Genomic DNA, 24,677 nt, shown 5'->3' on the forward strand with positions numbered 1-24,677 from the left:
ATACATATCCAGCTGGATAAAAAGAAATGCACCTATATGTGCTTATGTGCGAAAACATTAAAGGGTAAAAAAAAATTGAAAGTAAAAGGATGAAAAATATATGCAAACATTAAAAGGAGGTAGTATGTAGTATAACAAAATATAGTTCAAGTTAAGGTTCATAGCAAGAGATATTGAGGGATATTTTGTAATAAAGGATCTAATTTATTAGCACTACTTAATTCTAAATTTGTACCTAATGCCAACCATATATTCAGGATAAAGATTGATAGTACTAAAGAAGAAATAGAGAAACTGCAATTAAAGTCAGATTTTAACAGCTTTTTTTGTAATTGATAAAGCATATAAAAAATTAACAAATTTACAAGGAATAAAAGCATAGAGAATATATTCTCTGACCCCAGAGAATTAAGTCAGAATAAGTAACAACAACATAATTAGAAAACACCCAAGTATTTGAATATTAAGAAATGTGTTTCTAAATAACATGAGTTAAGGAAGAATCTACAATGGAAATTAGAAAATGTTTTCAATGGAATCTTATTAATATGATTTAATATTACATATATAAAATATACATTAAAATATGCATGTTTAATATATATTATAAATAAATATAAATATTATAAGTAAATATATTAAAACATGTGTTGCAGCCAAAGCAGTGCCTAAGGGGGAAATTACAGCATTAATATACACATTAGAAAAGGAGAAAAACTAAGAATAATTACCTAAGTATCAAAGTCGTTATATTAAAAAACAGCTTATTAAACCCAAGGAAAGTAAAAGGAAGGAAATATAAAGATAAGAATAGAAATCAGTGGGGCAGCCCGGTGGCTCAGTGGTTTAGCGCCACCTTCAGCCCAGGGCGTGATTCTGGAGACCCGGGATGGAGTCCCAAATCGGGCTTCCTGCATGGAGCCTGCTTCTCCCTCTCTCTCTGTATCTCTCATAAATAAATAAATAAAATTAAAAAAAAATATTAAAGGAAGAGTAGAAATCAGTGAAATACGAAATATATAATAGGGAACACAAAGAAGGCTGAAAGAGTATTGAAAAGGCTAATAAGGGGCACCTGAGTGGCTCAGTGGTTGAGCATATGCCTTTGGGTCAGGGCATGATCCTGGGGTCCTGGGATCCAGTCCCTCATCGTGCTCCCCATGGGGAACCTGCTTCTCCCTCTGCCAATGTCTCTGACTCTCTCTTTGTGTCTCTCATTAATAAGTAAATAAAATCTTACAAAAATGAAAAGTATAATAAAATTGATAGTTGTCAGAAGTTACCAAGAAAAAAGAAGACAATATGAGGAATGAAAAGAGGACTTTATTAGAGGTCATAATGACATTAAAAAGTTATGAGTAACTTCATGCCAATAAGTTGGAAAATTCAGAATAAAAGGGCAAATTCTTAGAAAAACATAATAAAACTAATGCAAGAAATAAGAGAAATGTCTTGATGGTCCCAAATCTGTTAAAGAAATTAAATCCATAAATAAAACATTGCTACAAAGAAGACCTTTGGCCCAGGGGTATCACTGGTGAATCCTATGGAATATTTTAGAAGGAAATAACACCAATTTTACATAAAGTCATCACAGAAATAGAAAAAGAGGGACTACTTCCATACTTCTTTTTTTTTAATTTTTATTTATTTATGATAGTCACAGAGAGAGAGAGAGAGAGAGAGGCAGAGACACAGGCAGAGGGAGAAGCAGGTTCCATGCAGGGAGCCCGACGTGGGACTCGATCCCGGGTCTCCAGGATCACGCCCTGGGCCAAAGGCAGGCGCCAAACCGCTGCACCACCCAGGGATCCCCCATACTTCTTTTATGAAAGAGAATAACCTTTTTTTTTTTTTTAATAAGCTGTATGCCCAACTTGGGATTCAAACTCATGACTCTGAGATCAATGATCTTATGCTCTCCTGACAGCTAGCCAGGTGACGCAGGATGCAGCATAATCTTAAGAGCAAAAACCTGAGGATACTATGAGAAAGGAAAATTATAGTCCATGTTCACTCATGAAAATGCATATAAAAATCCTAAGTAAAATATTAATAAATAAAAATAAGCAATATGCAAAAAAATTTATATTGCGTGTATATCACAACTAAATTAAGTTATTCTAGGAAGCTATCAATGTAATTCACCACATTAACAGAGTAAAACAGAAGTTATCAACCTATTGCCCAAAACCCAATTCTGGCCATGCTGCTGTGTCTATTTTTGTAAATAAAGTTTTACTGGAAAAACAGCTATGCCCATTCTTTTCTATTTTTGCTTTCTCGCTAAAATGACAGAGTTGTGTAATTGCAAGGGAACCCAGATGGCTTGCAAAACTTGAAATACTTACTCTCTGGTCCTTTATAGAAAAAGTTTGCTGACTTATAAAATAGAGGGAAGAAAACTCTATCTCAATAAATGCAGAAAAGCATTTAATAAAATCCATTGTCTTGTACAATCTTATTGACTCATAATCTAAGGATTGGAAGGAATTTCCTTAATCTGCTAAGGGACTCTACAGGAAACCTCCAGAAAACATACTTGATGGTTAAATATTGGAACTTCTTTACATTTGAGATCAGCAATATACCTGAGAGTACCTGCTCTGTCATTTCTATTTATCTTTTCTTTTAAGCAGTATATAGCAAGAAAAAAAACTGAGTACTAGAAAGGAAAAAATGAAAATCGTATTATTTTTAGATAACCTAACTGTGTGCATAATAAAGAGTCCAAAATAAATTATAAAGATTTTATTTTATTTTTTTAATTTTTATTTATTTATAATAGTCACACAGAGAGAGAGAGAGAGAGAGAGAGAGAGAGGCAGAGACACAGGCAGAGGGAGAAGCAGGCTCCATGCACCGGGAGCCCGACGTGGGATTCGATCCCGGGTCTTCAGGATCACGCACTGGGCCAAAGGCAGGTGCCAAACCGCTGCGCCACCCAGGGATCCCCAAAATAAATTATAGATAAATTGCTAGTATTAGTAAATGACTTTAGGAAGAAATCAATTATATTTCTATAAAACAAAACCAGATAATTAGGAATTGAAATAAAAAAGATACCATGTATATAGTATATTTCCAGGAAATACATACAGACCTCTACAGAGAAAAACCTAACATATTATTGAAAGAACCTAAAGAACCTCTAAGTCAGGGGAGGTATATATCATATTCATTAGTTGGCAAACTCAAATTGATCTAGATATTCACTGCAATATTAACAAGAATGACAGCACTTTTTTCCTTAGAAAGTACTTTAATTAATATTTAAATTTTGTATAGTAGGATACATTTTTACCAATGTATACACTTATATAATTATGACCATGATAAAAATATAGAATATTTTCGTCATCCCCAAACATTCCTTTGTGCTCCTTTGTAGTTATCCTATCCCCCATCCTCATCCCTCATCAACTATTGACCTACTTTGTCACTATAAATTGATTTTGCCTTATTCAGATTTTTATGTAGATGAAACCAACAGTACTCATTTGTGTGACTTTTTCTATGCAACCTGATGTTTTTGAGATTCATTCATTTTGTTCCATATATTAATAGTTTATTACTTTTTATTCTTGAGTAGTATTCTATATAAATGTATAATAATTTATTGATTCACCTGTGTGGAATATTTGGGTTGTTTCTAATATAACACTACTTTTTCAAAGATTTTATTTACTTAGAATTCAAGTAATGGGGAGGGACGAGGTGGGGGTGGAAATGGAGAGAATCTCAAGCAGACTCTGTGCTGAGTGCAGAGCCCAACTTGGGGCTGGATCCCAGGACCCTGAGAGCATGACCTGAGCTGAAATCAAGAATTGGATGCTCAACTGACTGAGGTAACCCAGGCACCCCTAACTTAACACTATTTTTATCAAATGTGCTATGAATACTCATGTATGAGTCTTTGTGTGGGCAATACATATTAATTTCCTTTGGGTAAGGAATAAATACCCAAGGGCACAACTACTGGATCATATAATAGGTGCATGCTTAACTTTATAATAATTACTAGTTGTTTTTCAGAGTTGTATCATTTGTACTCCCACTAGCAATATATGAATGTTCCTAGTTGTTCCACATACTTTCCAAAATGTGATGATGTCACTCTTTTTAGATTCTGGCTGTTTTAGTGGGTATGTGGTGGTGGTTTCTCAGTGTGGCTTTAATTTGCATTTCCATGATGATTAATGATGGAGAGCAACTTATTGTGTTTATTGGCCACTTGTATATGATCATTCTAAAATGCCTCTAAGTCTTCTGTTCATTTTGTTAATAGGGTTGTTTGTCTTGAGTTGTAAGGGTTCTTTATATTTTCTAGAGACAAATTCTTTCTTTTAATGTTTCATAAATTCATATATTTTATCCCAGATGATAGCTTCCCTTTTCATTTTCTTATGTCTTTCAAGAGCAGAATTTTTAATTTTAATAAAAATGTATCAAATTTTTCTTTCATGCTTCTTGCCTTTTGTGTCATATCTAAGAAATAAATGCTTCACACAGGGTCATAAAGATTTTCTATTTGTTTTTCTGTAGAAGTTTTGTAGTTTTGCTTTTAAAATTTAGGTCTACAATCTATTTCAATTTAACACTTGTGTATATGTGAGGAAAAGGTCAAAGATAATTTTTAAAAACATGGGTATCAAGCTGTTCCAAAACAATTCTTTCTCCATTGAAGTATCTTGGCCATCTGTATTAGTTTCCTAGGGCTGCAGTAATCATCACAAACATGGTGGTTTAAAATAATAGAAATTTATTCTCTCACAATTCTGGTGGCCAGAAGGCTGAAATCATGATGTTTGCAGGATTGTACCATAATATTATGCTATTATTTTTCTTTTAAAGAAAATATATAACAAATATGATTGCTAGGTTACTTTAATATAAGAACAGTAGTTTGTAACATACGGAATAGGTATTCCATAGAATATTGACCAGTATTTTAGTACACATTGCCCAATTCAACCATAAATAATACTAGATAGGAAAAAAAATTGTATTAGTTTTCTATTGCTGTTCTAACAAATCATGACCAATTTAATGGTTTAAAACAACAAATTCATTATCATCAAGTTTTAGGGGTCAGATGTCTAAGATGAACCCCTCTGGGCTATAATTAAAGTGTTAGCCGGCTGTGTTCCTTTTGGAGGCTCTAGGGGAGAATCTGCTTGCTTTCTCCATCTTCCACAGGCGGCAGCAGTATCATGCCATAAGGTGGAAGAACTGAGAATTCTAAACCTGTGCATTTGTCATAGTAAGTTATGATTGAATATAGCTTCACATAGAAACTTTTTTTAAAAAAGCAATACTTTCTTATAACATTATACCCCCAAATATATTTGATTCAGCCCCTCCTTAATTCATTCAATGTTTGATACTGTAAAAAGAGATAGAAATGCCCCAGATAGACTTTGTTATAGTCTACTTTGAATGAAGTGTTCTGGAGTATTGAAAATATAGTCTTCTGGGGGAGAATTGGGAAAGGTGATTTGTTTTTGCCTAGAATAATGATTATAGATAGTTGCTGTTCTCCTTATAGTTTTGAAGTCTGTGGAAGCCACAACTCAAAATGACTCACTAAATGCCATGGAGACAGTGAGTAGAAATATTTTGAAAGATACTACCTGAGGGGTTTTGCTCTGAGCCCAATTATGAGCAGACAGGCTTGTCTATGCCTCCCCAGGTATTCAAGGAATTTATGGCAGCACAGGGGCTTCAAATGCAAATTCAATAGTATGGATACTCTATTAATTATAAAACAATAAGTTTATTAATTATAAAACAATAAGTATTAAAAATGCATATAAAAGTAATCTCAATTATCTATTCATGTATATTTTTGTGGATTAAGATAATATTTAATAATAATAATATTAAGATAATATTTAATTAATAAATATTTAATATTTAATTAAATATTAATAAATTAATAAATTATAATAAACATATATTTATATATAAAATAAATATATTTTTAAAAATAATATTTATTATTATTATTTTTATTAATATTATTATTGTCTTTTAGTAAATTTTATATTATATTAATATTATTTTTTTATTTTTTACTTTAATTTACTTTAGTTTCCATTTTTATTTTATTTTTCTTATTTATTAAAATCTTTAAAAAATAAAATAACTTATATTTTGATCCCCCTATATATAAGAATCAATTCCTAAATTACAATTTAATTATTAATTAACATTTAATATTTAATGATTATAGTTTTACAAAATATTGAGCATATTCCTGGAGCATTTTATCCATTTGGTGAAATACATTTAAGGAATACAAACAAATTCATGTAATACAAATTAAAAAATGGAAACATTTGAAAAATCAAATGTGGACAATTTCCTTACTTTTCTTGCATGTGTCTATATTCATTAGTGTAAATAACTGAGAATTGTTCATGCAGATTATTTTACTAATTCTAAATCATCGTGTATGCTCTTCTATTAGGATTATTCTAAAAAACCTTTCACCTTGTTATATGACCTCAATTCCTTCTTCAGATGTCTCAGTCCAAGATTAAATAATGGGATTGATTTTTTTGGTTGGGGAAATAGTTGTCTGGGTAGCTCATTTTTAAGTTCCTACAGTCATTTCTGAGACTTGGGTCAACTTCCCATCTTCATTCCCTGTTATCTCCCAAACTAAATGCTGAGTACTCTTTAATCTTTTTCTCCTAAATCTGCTTCCACTCAGTCTATACTTTGGAATTCCTCTCTCCCCAAACCTAATGGTCAAATGAGACAGGAAGGAAGCTTGAGAGTAACATAGGGTCCCTTTAAGGTGTCTTCTTTTATGGAGATCATTTTTATTCCTGGCTGGATCTTTACTCCAGTGCCCCCTTATTGATGTCCTGTGAGGGACACAGAAAATAATTTTTATGGCACACATGCCATCACAGAAAAGGCTGTGGTTATTCATGCCTATTACCCTGGGTCCTAACCTGCTACTCTGAAGGGATAAACACCTTGGGCTGACCTGTTACCTGTTTTCAGTTGATTTCTTTTCCTGCTGTTGGGGAGCTGTGATTTAGACAAAGAAGGTACTTATCTTTGGGTAACTCCTGGAATAAGATTCTCCTTGGCCTTTTTTCTTTTTTTAACTGGAATATAGAAATTTCAGACAACTATTCCCATTGGTTCATGTTGTTAAGATTTAGGTGCTATCTTCCAAGTAGACACAACTGGAACAGTAGGATTATGTTTCATTTTTCCTACTGAAATATTGCTCTTGACAATTAAGGCATTTTTTTAATTCTTAAAGATTTATTTTTTTGAGGGAGGGAGGGAAGAAGGGAGAGAGAGGGCACAGGAGCTGAGGCAGAGGGAGAGGGAGAGGGAGAAGCAGACGGAGAGGGAGAAGCAGACTCCCCTGCTGAGCAAGGAGCCCGACTCTGGGCCCATCCCAGGACCTTGGAATCATCTAAGCCAAAGGCAGATGCTTAGCCAACTGAGCCACCCAGGTGCCCCTAAAGATTTTATTTTTAAGTAATCTCTACACTCAATGTGGGGCTCATACTCACAAACCTGAGATCCAGTTGCATGCTCCACCCACTGAGCCAGCCAGGTACCCCTTGATGTTTGTGTAAATATCAAGACAGGATAATGTACATAAATGTTCAAAGCATTATTCATAATAGCTGAAAAGTAGAAACAACCCAAATATTCATCCACTGATGATTGTTTTCTTCATTGATGATTTTTTAAATGCGGTATCCATATGGTGAAATACTATTCAGCCATAAATCATGCTCAGTGAAGACACAGCCGGGTGTTGGACATACTATATTAATGGTGGACAAGACTTAAGTTTCTGTTCTAAATTCAATAGTTGTTTTTCCAGTTTGAAGTGATTACCTTAAATCCAAATATAACAGTCCCCCCGACCCCCCAGGTTTAGGGTAGTAAAAGACAAGAATTCTAAGAACTACAGTTAGTAGGAGTATAAATTCTCTTCCCTTTATTCTTAGGATGGCTTGAGTCTTTTTTATCCTTTAGAGGTCAGTTTAACAGAGAAGGCTTCTCACCCTAACTCATGTTGAGTGCCTGTCGTTCTCTGTTCCTCGTTACCATCTAGTCTTTCTTAGAAGTTTACATATTTACATACTTGTTTCTAATCTGTCAGCCTTGTCAGAATATAAGCTCCATGAGAGCAGGTTCCATGTCCACCGTATGACCGCTATATCCCAGGTGCCTAGCACACAAAACTACCAACGTTTGCTTAATGAAACTTAGGGCCTCTCGTGAAGAGCATATATTTGAAACAAAAACTTTAAAATATGCATTTTTTCTTAGTTTTTTTCCCCAGTTTTATATGTAAATGAAAGAGTTGTTTTTGAGCCTCATTACCGTTGGGCGACGGCTACGTCTTACATAAACGTTTCCTTTGTGTTCTATGGAAGTCCACATTTACAGAATAATTACACCCCCAACCCCCGCCCCTCCCCAGGGCCAGTACCTTACCCACATTTGACCCGTGTTCCTGCCCTAGTTTGAGAGCTTTGGGATTTTTTTTTTTTTTTTTCCCCTCGCACTGATTTGAACCCTGGCAGCTTGGGCCTAATTTACAAAGCAATCAAGTCTGTAACTGTAAAAGGAAAACCGTGAGGGTGCTCGGTCTCAAAACTTAGTCCCGAAGCTCCTCGTCCGACGAATTCGGCGCGCGTCTGTGCCAGGGCTTTGCCCCACGCGGCGGCCGGCCGTGGGCGGCCTCGGGGACCGCGCGCAGCCGGCCTGCTCCACTGGGGCCACGGCCACGCCGACTTTCCGACTGTTGGGCGCGCCCGTGCGCCTGCGAGGCTGCGGACTCGGAGGTGCGCCTCCGGGGCGTAGCCGGGCGGTTTGAACCAGCGAATCCGCGGCCGCCTACACCTTCCACCTCTGCTCCCCTCGGCAGGCGCGGCGCCGGGCGGCTCGAGCTCGCAGGTCCTGACCCGGTGCCGGGACAGCCCGGGCCGGCCCCTTCTTCCCGGGGGCGGGGGCCGCTGAGGATGAAGTTGACAGAACTGAATCGGGTCTCGAGCCGAGCGCCGAAGCGCAGGCGGAGGGCGGCTCAGCGCGCAGGAGAGGCAGGCAAGTGGCACCGCGCGAAAGGGGCGGGCCGGCTCGGGCGCTCGCATTTCCTGTGACAGGGTCTGCCCCAGCCTCTCCTTCTCCCGCGGCGGCGGGACCATTTCCTGAATCGCTGAAGCGGAGGGAGGACTGGGGCGCGGCCCTACCACTAGCTCCGACGGCGCGGGGGGGACGGCCCAGCGAGGGGCGGAGGGCGGGAGGTCGGCCGAGAGCCGGGCAGCGCCGCGGGGGCTGCGGCGCCGGGTCCCGCGCCGGCCCCCGACTGCGACGCGCCCGAGGAAGAGCTGGGGGCCGGGCCGGCCGGCTGCGCGGTCGGCGCCGGAGCATCCCCCCTCCCCGCGTTCCCGAGGTGGTTCGGCCCGAGAGGCCGGCGTCTCTCCCCCAGTTTGCCGTTCCCCCGGAGCGCTCGGGACTTGCCCGTAGTGGTGACGGCGGCAACATGTCCGTGGCGTTCGCAGCCCCGAGGCAGCGAGGCAAGGGGGAGATCACCCCCGCCGCGATCCAGAAGGTGAAGCCTCGCGGGGTCGGGGATGCCAGGCCCATCCCGCCCTCGGGGGCGCCGCCGGGGGCCGGCCCGGGAGTCGGCCGGGCGGGGGGCGGAGGCGGGCCTGCTGGGAGGCGGTCGCGTGTGGGAACCCGAGCCGCGGGCTGTGCCCGAGTGGGCGGCGGAAGGCGGCGAACCAGCCCCCCCACGGAGCCCTTGGCGCCTCTGGGCTCTCTCCTGCGGGCACAAAAGCCCAAGTAGCCGCCGCCGGATTTCTCCGGGGATGGGGCGGCGTTCGGGCGGCGGGGCGCGTGCGCCCGGCGGCGCCGACGGCCGCGCGGGGAAGGGCGGTGTGTGGGAGCCGGCGCCCCCCGCGGCCCCGCGCGCCGCTCCGGAGTTACTTCGGCGTCGCCCCGCCCCGCGCGCCGCGGCCGCCGCCGCTGCCGCACACCCGACCTCGCGTCGCGGGAGGCCGAGGGGAAGTCGCAGCGTGGGTCGCCGCCCTCCGCCGCCCCCCGCCGCCCCCCGCCGCGCCGCGCGCTCCCGCCGCCTTGGGGAGCTCCCGGGAGAAGTCGGGGGGACGCCGCAGGCGCCTGAGGGGCGGGCGAAGGAGGCCCCTGTGGACTCGGGGGTCCCCTCCGACGTCCTCGTCCCTTCCGGCTTCACCCCCTAGCCGTGTGCATCTGCGGCAGGTCCGCTCTGAGCGCCTGCGCCGGGTGCTGAGCCTGCAGTGGTGACCGCGGTCTAGCCCCGGAGACCACCCGGCCGTCGTGACCTGGAACGCAGTGGTGCTCCCTGCACGGGGGAGGGGGGTGCTGCCTCGGTCGCTGCTCCGCTGCCTGCCAGCTAGGGACACAAACAAAGCTGCTTTATTGTCCGCTGTCCCTTGTTGCCGATGAGCAAGACCGTAATCTGAATTTTAGTCAACCAGACTTTGAAAAGTTACTTGGTAAATTCGGCAGTTTACCTTAGGTATCGCGGTTCTGTTGTATCCATTGGGATGAAGATGAAAACCGAAGAAAAGTCCACTTTTTCGTACCCCTCAGGCACCGTTGTATGCCGGCAGATTATGTTAACGGGCTTCTGTTGACTGTCACCTTCTTTCTCGCGTGGCATTTGACATTTGCCCAACTGTTGCTTTATTTATTTATTTATTTATTTATTTGAACAAACCGGCCTGTCAGTGCCTGGAAGTGGCGGTAGTTTCATAGAGTGCGTTGGGCTAAGTCTGCAGCCTGGCAAACAGCTCCAAGTACATGCACGAAAGACATGTTTTTGGAGGGATTCATTTTTTTTTTTTTTTTTTTTTTTTTTAAATTTTGGACCGTAGAAGAGTCCTAAGGCTGGTTGGTTGGTTTTCAAAGAGTTTTTCTTGCATACATGTTAAGATATTTACTACCAGTGATTACTCAGGAGATGCAGATCAATTAGTTTTCATTCTGAAATGAGAAGAGAAAACGGATTCTAAATTAAGAGCCTTACTTTACAGTGTGAGAGATTGATGTTAGAAATGAGACATATTCTCCAGTGAAGTTTGTTAGGTTGAGTATTCAACTGAAGAGATTATGTTGTGAAATCATTAGATTGGACTAATGGATTTTAAAGACTTTTTTTTTCTTTTTTGGCATCCGATGATTCTGTTTAGGAAATAACTGCACTTTTTGGAAGAGCATGTCAATATATTTTTTTTTTTTTCTAGCAAGTGAATATTGTGATTCTTATGTGGGAAGAAAGTCACAAGATTCAGTGGATTTTTGTTTTTGATTAAAAGAGCTACATTAAGTTATTGAAGTAGAGTGATTATTGTATTATACTTTATGTTTATCGAGTCTTGGAAATGTAGGACAAGTTCAGGAGGAACATCTACTCCTGTCACTTGACCTTAAGATAAATCTGAGTCTTTAAAATCGTAAGTGATTTGCATAGGATTGTGAGGCTGGCACTAAAACTAACTGGTCTTTTCATTACTATGTCAGTACTTTCCTCAGTGCACCCTTACTTAGATGAATTATTTAATCCTTTAAGCCAATACTGCTTTGAATTGTTATAAGACAGTAGAATGATAAGTTGATATGCTTTTTGTTTTTAAACTCTTGGGACAACTTAATTTATAAGGTAAGCTTGTAAAGTCTGTAACGAATACATATTCATAGAAATTATCGTATTTGATTATTCCGTATTTGGTATATGAACCACAGAACCATACTGTATAACACTTGGAAACTAGCCAGCTATCTCCTCAAGCTTTATGGGCTTATATTTTCATGTATTCATTGTGGATAAGGACAAAATGTTTCTTTACTCCTGCAGAGCATAAGAATGACGCAAAGTTAGCTTTGACCCTTACCTTTTAGTCTTAACAGGCTAAATCTTATATTACAAGTAGCAGAAGTAATAAAATGTTTGAATACAAAAGAAACTCGTTTAGGGCTTCAGGTAATAATTTAAGGGGAGAATAATTGGAATATAGTTCTTTGAAAATTACTGATTAAACATATCATTCCAGGGGTGTAGAATAAGACTTAAAAGAACTGAATAGATTCAGTTCCTTTATGAATAAACATTTCTAGAAATCTGAAGGATTTAAAAAAAAATTTATGTGATGCACTACGTTTATAATAAACTTTTTCTAATTTTATTTCAGATGTTGGATGAAAATAACCATCTTATTCAGTGTATAATGGACTATCAGAATAAAGGAAAGACCTCAGAGTGTTCTCAGTAAGAATGATATGAAAACATTTTTTGTATTCATTTTTTTGTGTTGGTTAATTTTTTACTTTTCTTTTTAATAACAGCTTTATTTAGATATGATTCACGTGTCGTACAATTCACTCATTTTAAGGTTACAATTTAAAGCTTTTGGTATAGAGTCGTGTCATCATCACTGCAGTCCGTTTTAGAACACTTTGATCATCTCCACCCTATGCCCATTAGCAGTAACTTTCCATTCCCACATCCTAATCCCTCACCCTCTGACGGCTGCTAATCTGCTTTCAGTCTGTGTAGACTGGTCTATTATGGTCATGTCATATAAATGGCTTCATACAATATGTGGTCGTCTTTGAGTTCTTTTCCTTAGGATAATATTTTCCAGGATTCATCAGTGTTGAAGCATGTATCAATACTTCCTTTCTGTTGCTGAATAATTTTTCATCGTATGGTTGTACCATGTTTTATTTATCCATCAGTAATAGACATTTGTGTTTTCATTTCTTGGCTATTATGAATACTTCTATGAACATTAATGTACACTTTTTTGTGTGACTTTTCCTGATTTTTACAAAAGAAAAATTTGTTCTTTGGGATGCAGTGGATTTTTTTCTTTTTCTTTTTTTTTGGTCTTTTAAATACTTATCCTGCATTGTAAAATAATGACTTCAAATTTGTGGGTAGTCTGATCTGTGGAAAAGTTAGCTCTTCACACATATAGGATATTTAGTGAACATCCGTATATGTAGTTGAGAAAGCAAAGCTTATATCTTTTTTTTTTTTTAATTATTTTTATTTATTTATTTATGATAGTCACAGAGAGAGAGAGAGAGAGGCAGAGACATAGGCAGAGGGCGAAGCAGGCTCCATGCACCGGGAGCCCGACGTGGGATTCGATCCCGGGTCTCCAGGATCGCGCCCTGGGCCAAAGGCAGGCGCCAAACCACTGCGCCACCCAGGGATCCCCGCAAAGCTTATATCTAATAAATAGAGAATGGTTATCATTCATAAGAACCAAACTTGTAATTTTAGTGATGTGTCAGAAGTAAATGGTATCTTTAATAGAATCCAACGTAGTGGAACAAGTTGAATGTTTTATCGAAAGTCCCTAGAATAGCGCTGTCGAGTAGAAATATATTGCAAGCCACATATGTAATTTTACATTTGCTGGTAGACACATTAAATAAGTAAAAGGAGACAGGAGAAACTAATTTTAATAATATATTTTACTTAAGCCATTATTTCCAAAAAGTATCACTTTAGTACATAATCAGTATAAATATATTAATGAGACTGTTTATATTCTTTTGTTTCATACCTAGTCTTTGGAATCTCTTGCGAATCTTGCTCTAATAACACATCATTTTGAACTAGCCACATCCTGTGCTACCAAGTGGCAACTTTACTGGACAGTACAGCTCTAAAATCTTTTATTCCCACCATTGTTTTGTAACATATCTGTCTTTACTAGAGATCTCACGGGTCTCTCAAGTAGATTATCCCAGCAGCCCAGAGTCTTGCCTCTGCATGTGCTTTCCTGCTGGGCTGAACTTTTGCTATCACTTGATTCCCCTTTATCTAATTTCGAGTCTCTCTTTGTTACTTGGTCGTTTTCCTTGTTGTTTTCATATCATTTTTGAAATGAAAAAGTCATGTAGGGTCATTATAAAAAGAAAATCATAACGTATAAAAGTTGGTAGAGAGAAAAGCAAGTCATGTTTTACCTTCCACTCATATGCTTCTCCCCTCTCCATAGGGGTAACCACTTTTAATTGTTCAGTACCTATCCTTCTAAACATTTTTTTTGTGCATTTGCACACAATGACATTCATATCATATGAATAAATCATATCATTTATTTATGTATTTATTTTTAACAGATTTTTTTTTTAAGATCTTATTTATTTATTCATGGGAGACACAGAGAGAGAGAGAGAGAGAGAGAGAGAGAGGCAGAGACACAGGCAGAGGGAGAAGCAGGCTCCCTGCAGGGAGCTCGATGTGGGACTCGATCCTGGGACTCCAGGATCATGCCCTGGGCTGAAGGCAGGCACTAAACCTCTGAGCCACTCAGGGATCCGGTATAACTATATAAATACATTTAGGTAAATGTTTTGTTTTTTAATAGGTTAGAATTTTATAAATGGGATGTCTGGGTCAAAGATCATGCAGATTGCCAAATTACCTCGCAAAAAGGTTATATTGGCTTTGTTTCTTCCAGTCAGATTTCAGAGCCTTGGTTTTCAGCATCCTCTGCCAGCATTGGAGATTAGTAGTCTTTCAAAAATTTTTGCATATCTGGTTGGTGAAAAGTGGTATCTTTTCTAAAACTTTTTATTTTGAAATAATTTCACTCTTGAGAAAAGTCTTAAAGAAAGTAGAAGGGATGCCAGCTGTTGAGCATCTGTCTTGGGCTCAGGGTGTGATCCCAGGATCCGGGATTGAGTCCCACATCGGGCTCCCTGCGAGGAGCCTGCTTCTCCCGCTGCCTTTGTCTCTGCCTCTCTCTCTATGTGTCTTTTATGAATAAATAAATCTTAAAAAAAAAAGGATAAGAAATTCCTGTATGCCTTAATTTTCATTTTCTTCCCGATATCATTCATATCTTCTCCATATTGTTTCACAGAGACATTTGATAATAGGTTGCACATGACTTTATCTTACGTTCAATTACCTGTGTGTATTTCATAAAATCAGACATAACTTCTTAAATAATCAGTATAATTGTTAGAATTAAGAATAGAATTATCTTCAGACCTCTTTAAAATTTTGCTACTTGTCCCATTAATGTACTTTTTTCAGGTTTAGGGTCCTGTGCAGGATCAGATGTTGCATTTAATTGTCACATGCCTTGATTATACCTTTGATCTGAAACCATTCTTCAGTCTGTTATCTTTCATGTTGTTGATGTTGAAGAATACATAGCGTTTATTTTGTGGAATGTCCCTCATTTTGGCTTTGACTGGTATTTCTCCTTGATTAGATTATGTTATGCACTTTTGGCAGGAGCATCACAAATAAATGGTGTTGTGTCCTTCTTGGTGCATTCTCAAATAGCTGTATGATAGTGATTTGTCCTAGTATTTGTGAGAATCTTAATCAGTTACGGTGAGACCTGCCAGTTTATCAACTGTAAAGTTATTATTTTTCTCTTTTTAATTCATATGTATCTTCTTAGGCAAATACCTTGAGACATATACATAATGTTTCTCCTTGTCCTTTAAAAAAATATTTATTTTTTAATTTCAATTTTTATTATTTTTAAAAGATTTTATTTATTCATGAGAGACACACAGAGAGAGAGAGAGAGAGAGAGAGAGAGAGAGAGAGAGGCAGATGGAGAAGCAGGCTCCACACAGGAAGCCTGACGTGGGACTCGATCCCAGGTCTCCAGGATCATGCCCTAGGCTGAAGGCGGCGCTAAACCGCTGAGCCACCCGGGCTGCCCCTCTTGTACTTTTTTTTTTAAGCATTTATTTAAGTATTCACCATCCAATGATCCTTGATTGAAACTCTTATTACTATGGTGGTTGCCAAATGGTGACTAAATCAGTCATTCCTTCTACATTTATTTGAAATCCTACTTTAAGGAAAACATTTCTCATTCTCTGCCCCCATTCACTCATTCATTTATTTATATCTGAATGGATTTATGGATTCTTACTATAATTCTTTAAGTTATAATGTTATCCTATTTTCTTTTTAAGTTGTCCCTAATGTTGGCCACTGGAGCCCCTCAAGCTGGCTTTTTGATTTGTATTCATTATTTTTTGAGCATTTTTAAAAAATTTTCTTGCACTACAAGATATTCTAGGCTTATCTTGTTCTTTTTCCTGTCCCATTTTGGAATTGCCTATTTCTCCAAGCCCTGGTTCTTTTTAGAGAATGATATTTAGAAACTTAGGTCTGAGTATTTTATTTTCTAGTCACTTGTACATTTTGCATCTTATATGACAATTTCCACTACTTTTATGTGTATTGTTTCTTCAGTGAGTCATGTCTGTTTATATTTCAAAATATTCTCTAAAAATTAATTAATTAGCTGATCTATTCCTTAGTTTAACTATGGATAATCATCAGTGGTAAGGAGATCACTGCCTCGAATTGGCCATGGGATGATAAAAGTCGACAGGCTCTGATTAGGATACTTATTTTCACCTGTGGCTTTTTCAACTGTCAGAGGATTTTGTGGCATAGGACTGGTTCAGTTTCTTAAAGGACCCAGTAGTGCATGGCTTGGATAGAAAGTGTTCAGATCTAGAATGAGCCTTTCCAACTTGAGTCAGAAGAAGTTTGTATTGCTTTATTCTTTATATTCTTAGCTTTTTTTTGTGTATATATGATCATTTCTTCCTTCTGCATATTGGAATAGACCTCATTTTCTCACATATTTGGTGCAGATGGGGCTTACATTGATTTAGATATAGTCTTATATTTTGCTCTTCCTGACGGATTTAATTTCATTTTTAGAGTTCTTTAGATACTCTTTCTTTATCAAGTTGTTTGTGAGTAAAGAGAAAAAAATTCCTCCTCTCAACCTTAAATGTTCTCATTTCTTGCATTAGGAGAAAGCAAAGGAAAATGAAGAGGAACAGTAAACGACAGGCATCTAGGAACTGATAGTTCAATTTTAATTAAACAATTCCTTAAGATGTGATAACTTTGCTTGGAACAGTTATTTGATGTAAAATAACTATTTTTTATGAAAGTATTATATGAATTATAGAAAATTTAAAGACACAGGTAACATAAAAATTACATAACAAACACTGTATCTCACCATCTAAAGATTTTTCACTGGTAACATCTACATACATGTGCACACATTCCTTTTATGTTCAATAAAAGTAAATCACTTGTGGAGCTCTTATGCAAAAACCCTATTCCTTTTTAAATTCTGATAACATATGTGTGAGAATGTACTATTGCTCTGTTATAGTTTCTGGGTATTTTCTAAAATAACATATTTACTTAAATCAGACTTTATTTTTGTATTTCATTATAAGTACTTCAGGGTGTCCTAGAAGTGATTTTCATGGAAAAAAATTGTATTAATCATTATATAGAAGAATGTAGTTTTAAATATCTAGTTAGGAAGATGACTTTTATTCTTTAAATTTTATTTCTGTTGTCTTATAAATCTAATCTTCACAGCTTCTTGGTAAAGGTTTTTTGTTAAAAATGAGATCTGACTTTTTCAGATTCATTTTTTAATTATATGCATAAGTTTAACAGTGGATATTTTACCTTACTCCAGATAATTGATGTAGTGGTTCTTAGTGGAATCTTTGGGAAGTGGAACTGACCCTCATTTAATATGTTGATAATTATGGGTGTTTTGGAATATCTGCCACTATTTATTAGGAAGTTACCATCATCATACAATGTTAAATATGTTTATATTTACCCTTGTTATTTATACTCCGTTTTCTTAATACAGACTGTTTTAGAGCTAATAAACATACATTAAAAAAACTAAATTGCTTCAGTGATAAATGTAATAGTATATACAGAGTAAATTTTCAGAGGAAAATGTTTAATATTTATAGAAGAATCTACTTTTTATTATTTCAGTAGAGTCCACTAAAGCCAGATTCTTCTGGAATGTTTGCTTATTGCTTTGTAGGTGATGTATACACAAACTTGTAAAAGAATATGAGTATATACTACTTTTTCAATAACTTTCATCTTTGGGTCTTAAATGATCTTAGAAAAAGCTTATTTTGATGAATGCTGTAGAAATAATGCAGTTTACAAGAAAGAAAACCTACTGAAGTTAGATAAGATACCTTATATTAGGTAAAATATTCGGGGCTCTTGGTGCAATTGGAGTAATTTGAATGGGTTTTTGGATTATATATTACTGTATTGATCTTAATTTTTTGTACAGTGGTTGCATATGGGAATTTCCTTGTTTTTGGGAAATCAACACTGAAGTGTTAGAAGTAGTGGAGTAATATGTCTGTAATGACTCTCACAAGGTTTTTTAAAAAAAAGCTGTTCTGAGTATGTGTATGTGTGCTTGCATGTGTGTACATATTGGTGTGTATGTTTACAAATGGAGTAAGACAAATGTGAAATGCCGGGGATCCCTGGGTGGCTCAGCAGTTTAGCGCAGCCTTCAGCCCAGGGCATGATCCTGGGTACCAGGGATCGAGTTCTGCATCGGACTTTCTGCGTGGAGCCTGCTTCTCCCTCTGCCTGTGTCTCTGCCTCTCTCTCTGGAATAAATAAATAAAATATTTTTTAAAAATGTGAAATGCCAAGGATTGGGGAGGGTGAGGGAAAGATACTTGGGAATTCTTTATACTGTTCTTAAAACTGTAAGTTCAAGATTATTTCAAAAATAAAAGTTAAAAAGATTTAGTTTGGGGAAATGTCCTAAAACTGAAGTACTCCATAAAAGATGCTGTATTTATAGATATTTAGAACTACAAGGGACTTTGGAGATCTATTTTTAACTCCCATTATTTTACAAAGGAGGCCTTAGGAGCATGGCAGATTAGATTTAACAGTATTTTAAGATGGACTTGTTAAGTACTAATCAGCATGACTAAAATTTTTTCTTAAAGGGTCATGAGGAAGCCATAGTCTCTTAGTAAGGTTTGTTATTTTTATTTGTGCAGGGTGGTCAGCAAATTTCATATCTGAATACTTTAAAGCCATATTCTCAGAAAAGACACTTAAAGGAGTAGACTTTGAAGTGAATTTTATGTTCTAATTAAAAATGGCTAAATAGTTTTAAAAAATGGCAAGATTTTGGAACCCTATACCTTAAATTCCATTCAGGATCTTCACAGAATAATGAAATGGTTCCAGCTAGTGGTGCCTGTTAGCGCTGTTTTAAGAATTTTGACAACATAATTAACCATTATGAATAATTCAGTACAATACAATAACTCCTGGTCCTCTTTTGTCTGAGGATCACTGTAACAAACATTATATCATGTTTAATTGAGCAACATAGTGTAATACGTGAGGAGAAGCATTAAGATTCTAAACTTGTTTTTTAACAACAAAGTCATAAAAGGAAACAAACACTTTGGGAAGTATTGGTTATGTCTGTTACCTTGATTGGGGTGATGGTGTCACAGGTGTTTGCATATGTCCAAACTCATCAAATTGGACAAGTTAAATATGTGTCGTTCTTTTTTTATATTGGTTATACCTCAATAAATCTGTAAAAAATAAAAAATGAGCATAAACTTGTTAGGAAAATCAAGGGTCAGTGAGAAGTTGTTTTTCCTCTAATAAGAAAAAAGTAGTGAAACCAGTTCTAATAGAAAAAAATAATGCTGCAAAAGATTTCCTAGGATTCCTTATGTGATGTATAGATAATGATTTTATATGTGATCTGTATTATTATTTAAATATTTTATTTATTTATTCATGAAAGACACAGAGAGGGAGAAAGGCAGAGACATAGGCAGAGGGAGAAGCAGGCTACATGCAGAAAGCCCAATGTGGGACTCGGTCCTGGGACTCCGGGATCACGTCCTGAGCCAAAGGCAGACGCTCAACTACTGAGCCACCCAGGCATCCCTGAGATCTGTTTTAGAAGACTTTATTTAGCTGAATAAAATTCTTTTATCTTATTTTCATTATTTTAATTTGTGTATAATGTTCCTAGGTAAACAAAATTCTAAAACAGCCTAACAATTTAGTATAGGATTTGTAAGTTTTTATTTGGAGGGTTTACAAACATTAGTAACTGAATCACTACCAATTTGCAGAGTTAGCAAAACTAATTCATAAGATTACAATGAGCATGTTTAGCCACTTTGTTGCAGTAGTGAGAATTTGCTTTGTTTTATAAAGTTAATTCTTAATGGTATTAGTGTCCAGTTATTTTGTCTCATATTACATATATATGTCTCTCTCTCTCTCTATATATATATATGTTATTTGTAAGTAAACATGTCTATTATCTTCTTTAATGCTGAGCCCTAACAGATGGGCAGCATAACTGTAGCAGGCATAAATTGTTGGTCACTGCTGCCAGAGAAAGAAAAAGTTTATGTGATTTCTGCCTCCTTCCTGACATTTTCTGTTAGGGTTTGAGGGTTTTGGCAATATGAAATTGGCGGGGGGGGGGGGGGGGGGGGGGGAAGAGGAGTAGCATGTCCGTTTTGTTGAATTCCTTCATTTTGGGTCTCTTTTTGGAAAGCATATGTGCAGTGTATAGAGCTGGTACATATCTCAGTTATTCCATTTCCTGAGCTGCGCAAATATTGTACATGTTACTAACTTTTCAAAACCTCACTTGTCTCATCTGTAAAATGAAGAAAGTAAGAACTTTTACCTCAGTGTGGGTTTGAGAATTGACTGAAACATATGAGTATATATAAAACAACTATAACAATATCTAGCACATGGTAAACTCTTTATGTGTATTATTATCTTTGAATGTATTTATTATTTGGAATTATTTTGCAGAGGAACTAGGAAAAATTGAAGTGCTATTGATGTTCAGGTAACATAAATCTTTTATTAAACTTGGGAAATAACTAGAATGCTAATTTGTATTGAAGCAGATAGGAAGAAAATTATTTTTAAATATTGATATTTGTTTTGTTTTAATAGGTATCAGCAGATGTTGCATACGAACTTGGTCTACCTTGCTACAATAGCAGATTCTAATCAAAATATGCAGTCTCTTTTACCAGCAGTAAGTACCTTTAAAATAGTATAAAGTAGACAAAATCTTTTAGACTTATGTACAGGATAACACATTTTTGTTTAGTGATTTTTAAGTTTTGTTTAGTAAATTCTGCCCTTTGCGAACATAAGGGTATTCTATGTGATCTAAAAGCTTCATTGTTTTGCCTTCATATTGAATTTGAGTTAATTCACCTAGAATTGATTCCCTCCCTGAAGAAGTTATATCCATCCATCCATTTACCCACATACCCACCCACCTGCCTACCTACTTACTTAATTATTTTCATCTATAATTGCAGATATAATTTATGAGTAAGTCTATAGTATTTCAAAGCAAAACCCAGGCATCATATACTTTCCTTGGCAAGTACTTCAGTATGCATCTCTAGCAGAGAAGAAGCATTATTCCACCCAAAAGATTAACCAGAATTTCTTAATGTTTTATAATACCCAGGCTATCTTCAGTTTTCATTGATTATCTTAAGAGCACCCAAATGTTTTTTTTTGTTTGTTTTTATTTTATTTTATTTTATTTTATTTTATTTTATCTTATTTTATTTATTCATGAGAGACACAGAGAGACAGAGACAGAGAGACAGAGATAACAGGCAGAGGGGAAAGCAGGCTCCATGCAGGGAGCCTGATGTGGGACTCGATCCCAGGCCCCCAGGATCACACCCCGGGCTGAAGGCAGCACTAAACTGCTGGGCCACCAGGGCTGCCCACACCCAAATGTTTAAACGATTGTTTGCTGCAGAATCCAGACAAGATCCACATGTTGCATTGGTTGATACATGTCTTAAGTTTCTTTTAATCTATATCAGTTTATCTTTTTTATTCTCTGTTTATTTGTTGAAGAAACTGGGTCATATTTATAGAGTTTCTCACATTCTAGATTTGGCTAATTGTATCCTCATGGTCCTTTAATGTGTTCTTCCATTTCATCTCTTATTTCCTATAAACTGGTAATTAGGTAGAGAGGCTTGATTAGGGTTAGGTTTTGTGTTTTGTGTTAGGAATATTTCATTGAGGGGCACCTGGGTGGCTCAGTCAATTAAATGTCTGACTCTTGATCTCAGTTCAGATATTGATCTCATGGTCATGAATTTAAGCCTTGAGTTGAACTGCACTTGTCTATTGTATCACATCAGGAGGAACATTTTGGTTGTTCCATTTTTAGTAATGTTAAGATGGGATGGGACCTCTGGTTCCATTTTTAGTAATGTTAAGATGGGATAGAATGTCTGGCTGGCTCAGTCAGTAGAACATGTGACTCTTGATCCCAGGGACGTGAGTTCAAGCTCCAGTTTGGGGCGTGAAGTCTATTTAAAAAAAAAAAAAAAAAAAAAAGATGGATCCATGGGTACAGTTGATACTGGCCTGATGAATCTATTACAAAGTTCCCCATCAACCTTTGACTTAATGGTTTTAGCAGTCATTAATGCTTGTTGATCAGATCTATTATTTCACATTGAGATCATGATGAATTTCTAATTTTACAGTTCCTCCTGCATTTATTAGCTGTACTTCTTTTAAAAAAGAAAAACTTCTTTCCTCAAGTATTTGGTTATTCTGAGATAGAGAGTCCCTATATGAGAATCATGATTAAAGATTGGTTTCTATCCTCTTAATCAGTTTTCAAAATAACAAGCTGGCCCCTAGCAATCTGACCAGTGATATTTTTTTTATTGTCATCTAAACATTCACGTTTTTATATTTTTAATGTGTGTAAGTCCATTGCATCATTCTTTTTGATACTTCAGGTTGTCTCCTCTTTGGTCAGTGAGAGGCTGTTCATTTGGCTGCTGTGTCCATCTGACATGATTCAAGTATTATTGTACAGCTTCTATTCTTTCAGGATTTGAGAGAGCTGTGACTATATTTTCTGCCCCGGAACTATTCTGCCTCAGCTATTTTTTCAAGCAGCGCTTTTTTCACTGTGAATTGATACCTAGAGACCCCAATTTGGATGTTTGGGGCATTCATTATTACTGGGTTTTCTTTGTTTTTTTGGTATTTTTGGTGAATAGAACTAGTAAACATGTTTTTTAGAAAAAGAAATAACATGTTGAATTAGTGATATTTCCCTTCAGGAATTAGCTTTGATTTTATATATTATTTCTTGTCTTATTCTAAGAATCTTGGTACCTTAATGGCATTATCATGTTAATTTATTTGCTTTATACATGTATAAAGTAATTTCAATTTAACAATACCAAGATTGCCACTAATAAGATGATGTTTGTCTTTAGGGTATATCCCACTGGGAATATATATATATAATCAATACATTTCTTTTTGAATCTGAAATAATTCATGTGATTATTACTATGAACTTGATTACTAGCTAGGTGGAATTTGTTTTTGTGAATGGTGTGAGAAGTGGGTTCAATTTCATTTGTTTACGTACGGGTAGATTTCTGTCCCAGCATTATTATCTATTGGAAAAACAAAACAATGACTTTTCTCTATTTTGTCAGGCCACCCATATGTGTGGTTCTCTGTCTGATCTCTATTCTGTCCCATTGGTCTGTTTTTATAAATCCCACTATCTTGTCACACTTGTCATAGTCTTCTAAATCTTGATGTATGTTAGAGAAGTTCTTTACTACTTAATGTTTTTCAAGAATATCTTGGCTATTAGTCCTTTGCATTTCCATATATGCTTAAAAACCAGCATGCCCAACACAATCCTGTTGTGATTTTCATTGAGATTCTTTGACTAAATTAATTTGGGGAGAATTTATATCTTCACAATATTGAGTCTGTCAAATCATGATCATTGCATATATTTTCATTTTTTTAATCCTGTAAATATCTTTCAATGAAGTTTTATGATTTTCCCTGCAGAGGATTTGCGCATCTCCCAATGGATTCACTGTTAGGCACTTCATATTTTTTGAGGCTATTTTAAGAGTCTTGATTTTTTAAGTTTTATTTTCTAACTGCATTTGCTATTTACATGGAAATGCGCAATTGATACTGAGTTTCACAGTCTTGTTCAACTCTTATTTCTAACAATTTTTCTGTAGATACCTTCTATTTTCTGTATTCACGAACATATTTGTGAATAATGAGTTTTGTTTCTTTCTTGCCAATCCTTACATCTTTTATTTCTTTCTCTTGCCTTACTTTTCTGGCTAGGACCTCCACTACATTCCTGAATAGAAGTGGTGATAGAGGACAACTTTATCTTGTTCCTGATCACAAAGGGAAAGCTTTCACTCTTTGACCATTAATAAGTATGATGTTTGCTGGAGTTTTTTGTAGATGCCTTTTATCAGATTAAGGAAGTTCCCTTCTGTTTCTGTTGTGCTAAGTAAGAGTTTATATCTTGAATGGATGTTAAATTTTATTAAATACTTTTATTGCATTTAATGAGATGATCATAATTTTTCTTTTAATCTGTTAATGTGGCGAATTACATTGATTTACTTTTTAATGTGCAATCAATCTTGCATTCTTGTAATTAACCTTTTTCATGGCCCACTTGGTCATGATCTTTGGTTTGGTTTGGTTTGGTTTGGTCATGGTCTTTAAAAAAATTGATGTATTCAGTTTGTTAAAATTTTGATCACAATTTTTATGTCTTTGTTCTTGAGTGTAATTGACCTTTAATTTTCCTTTTTTATAATGCATTTGTCGGGGTTTTATTTTGAGGTTATTTTGGTTTTATAAAATGAATTGGAGAATGTTCCTACTTTTTCTTATCTGGAATAATTTGTAT

At 37.0% G+C, this 24,677-nt stretch overlaps 1 protein-coding gene and 1 long non-coding RNA gene across 5 annotated transcripts in view; one reads left to right on the forward strand and one right to left on the reverse strand.

Moving 5' to 3' along the window:
* The first annotated feature begins 8,957 nt into the window (after positions 1–8,957).
* The window catches only part of SS18 (SS18 subunit of BAF chromatin remodeling complex), an 80,745-nt gene continuing 65,025 nt past the window's right edge, over positions 8,958–24,677 (forward strand). Inside the window, exons 1-3 of one of the 4 annotated variants that reach the window (XM_038543623.1) lie at positions 8,958–9,093; positions 12,222–12,298; positions 20,873–20,957. In XM_038543623.1, coding sequence (XP_038399551.1) covers positions 12,222–12,298; positions 20,873–20,957 — 162 coding nt within the window. In that variant the 5' untranslated portion in view covers positions 8,958–9,093. Of the gene's footprint in view, positions 9,094–9,442; positions 9,602–12,221; positions 12,299–20,725; positions 20,763–20,872; positions 20,958–24,677 lie in introns of those variants that run through there. The other 3 variants (XM_038543626.1, XM_038543624.1, XM_038543625.1) reach the window with 3 other exon arrangements.
* Positions 10,117–24,677, reverse strand: part of LOC111096791 — a 64,351-nt gene continuing 49,790 nt past the window's right edge. The window contains exons 3-5 of the long non-coding RNA XR_005362545.1: positions 19,359–19,467; positions 10,545–11,016; positions 10,117–10,423 (exon numbers count right to left, since the gene is read on the reverse strand). This is a non-coding gene — a long non-coding RNA (uncharacterized LOC111096791). The remainder of the gene's footprint in view (positions 10,424–10,544; positions 11,017–19,358; positions 19,468–24,677) is intronic.

Source organism: Canis lupus, chromosome 7 (assembly GCF_011100685.1).
Source record: "Canis lupus familiaris isolate Mischka breed German Shepherd chromosome 7, alternate assembly UU_Cfam_GSD_1.0, whole genome shotgun sequence".
Lineage (NCBI taxonomy): Eukaryota > Metazoa > Chordata > Mammalia > Carnivora > Canidae > Canis > Canis lupus.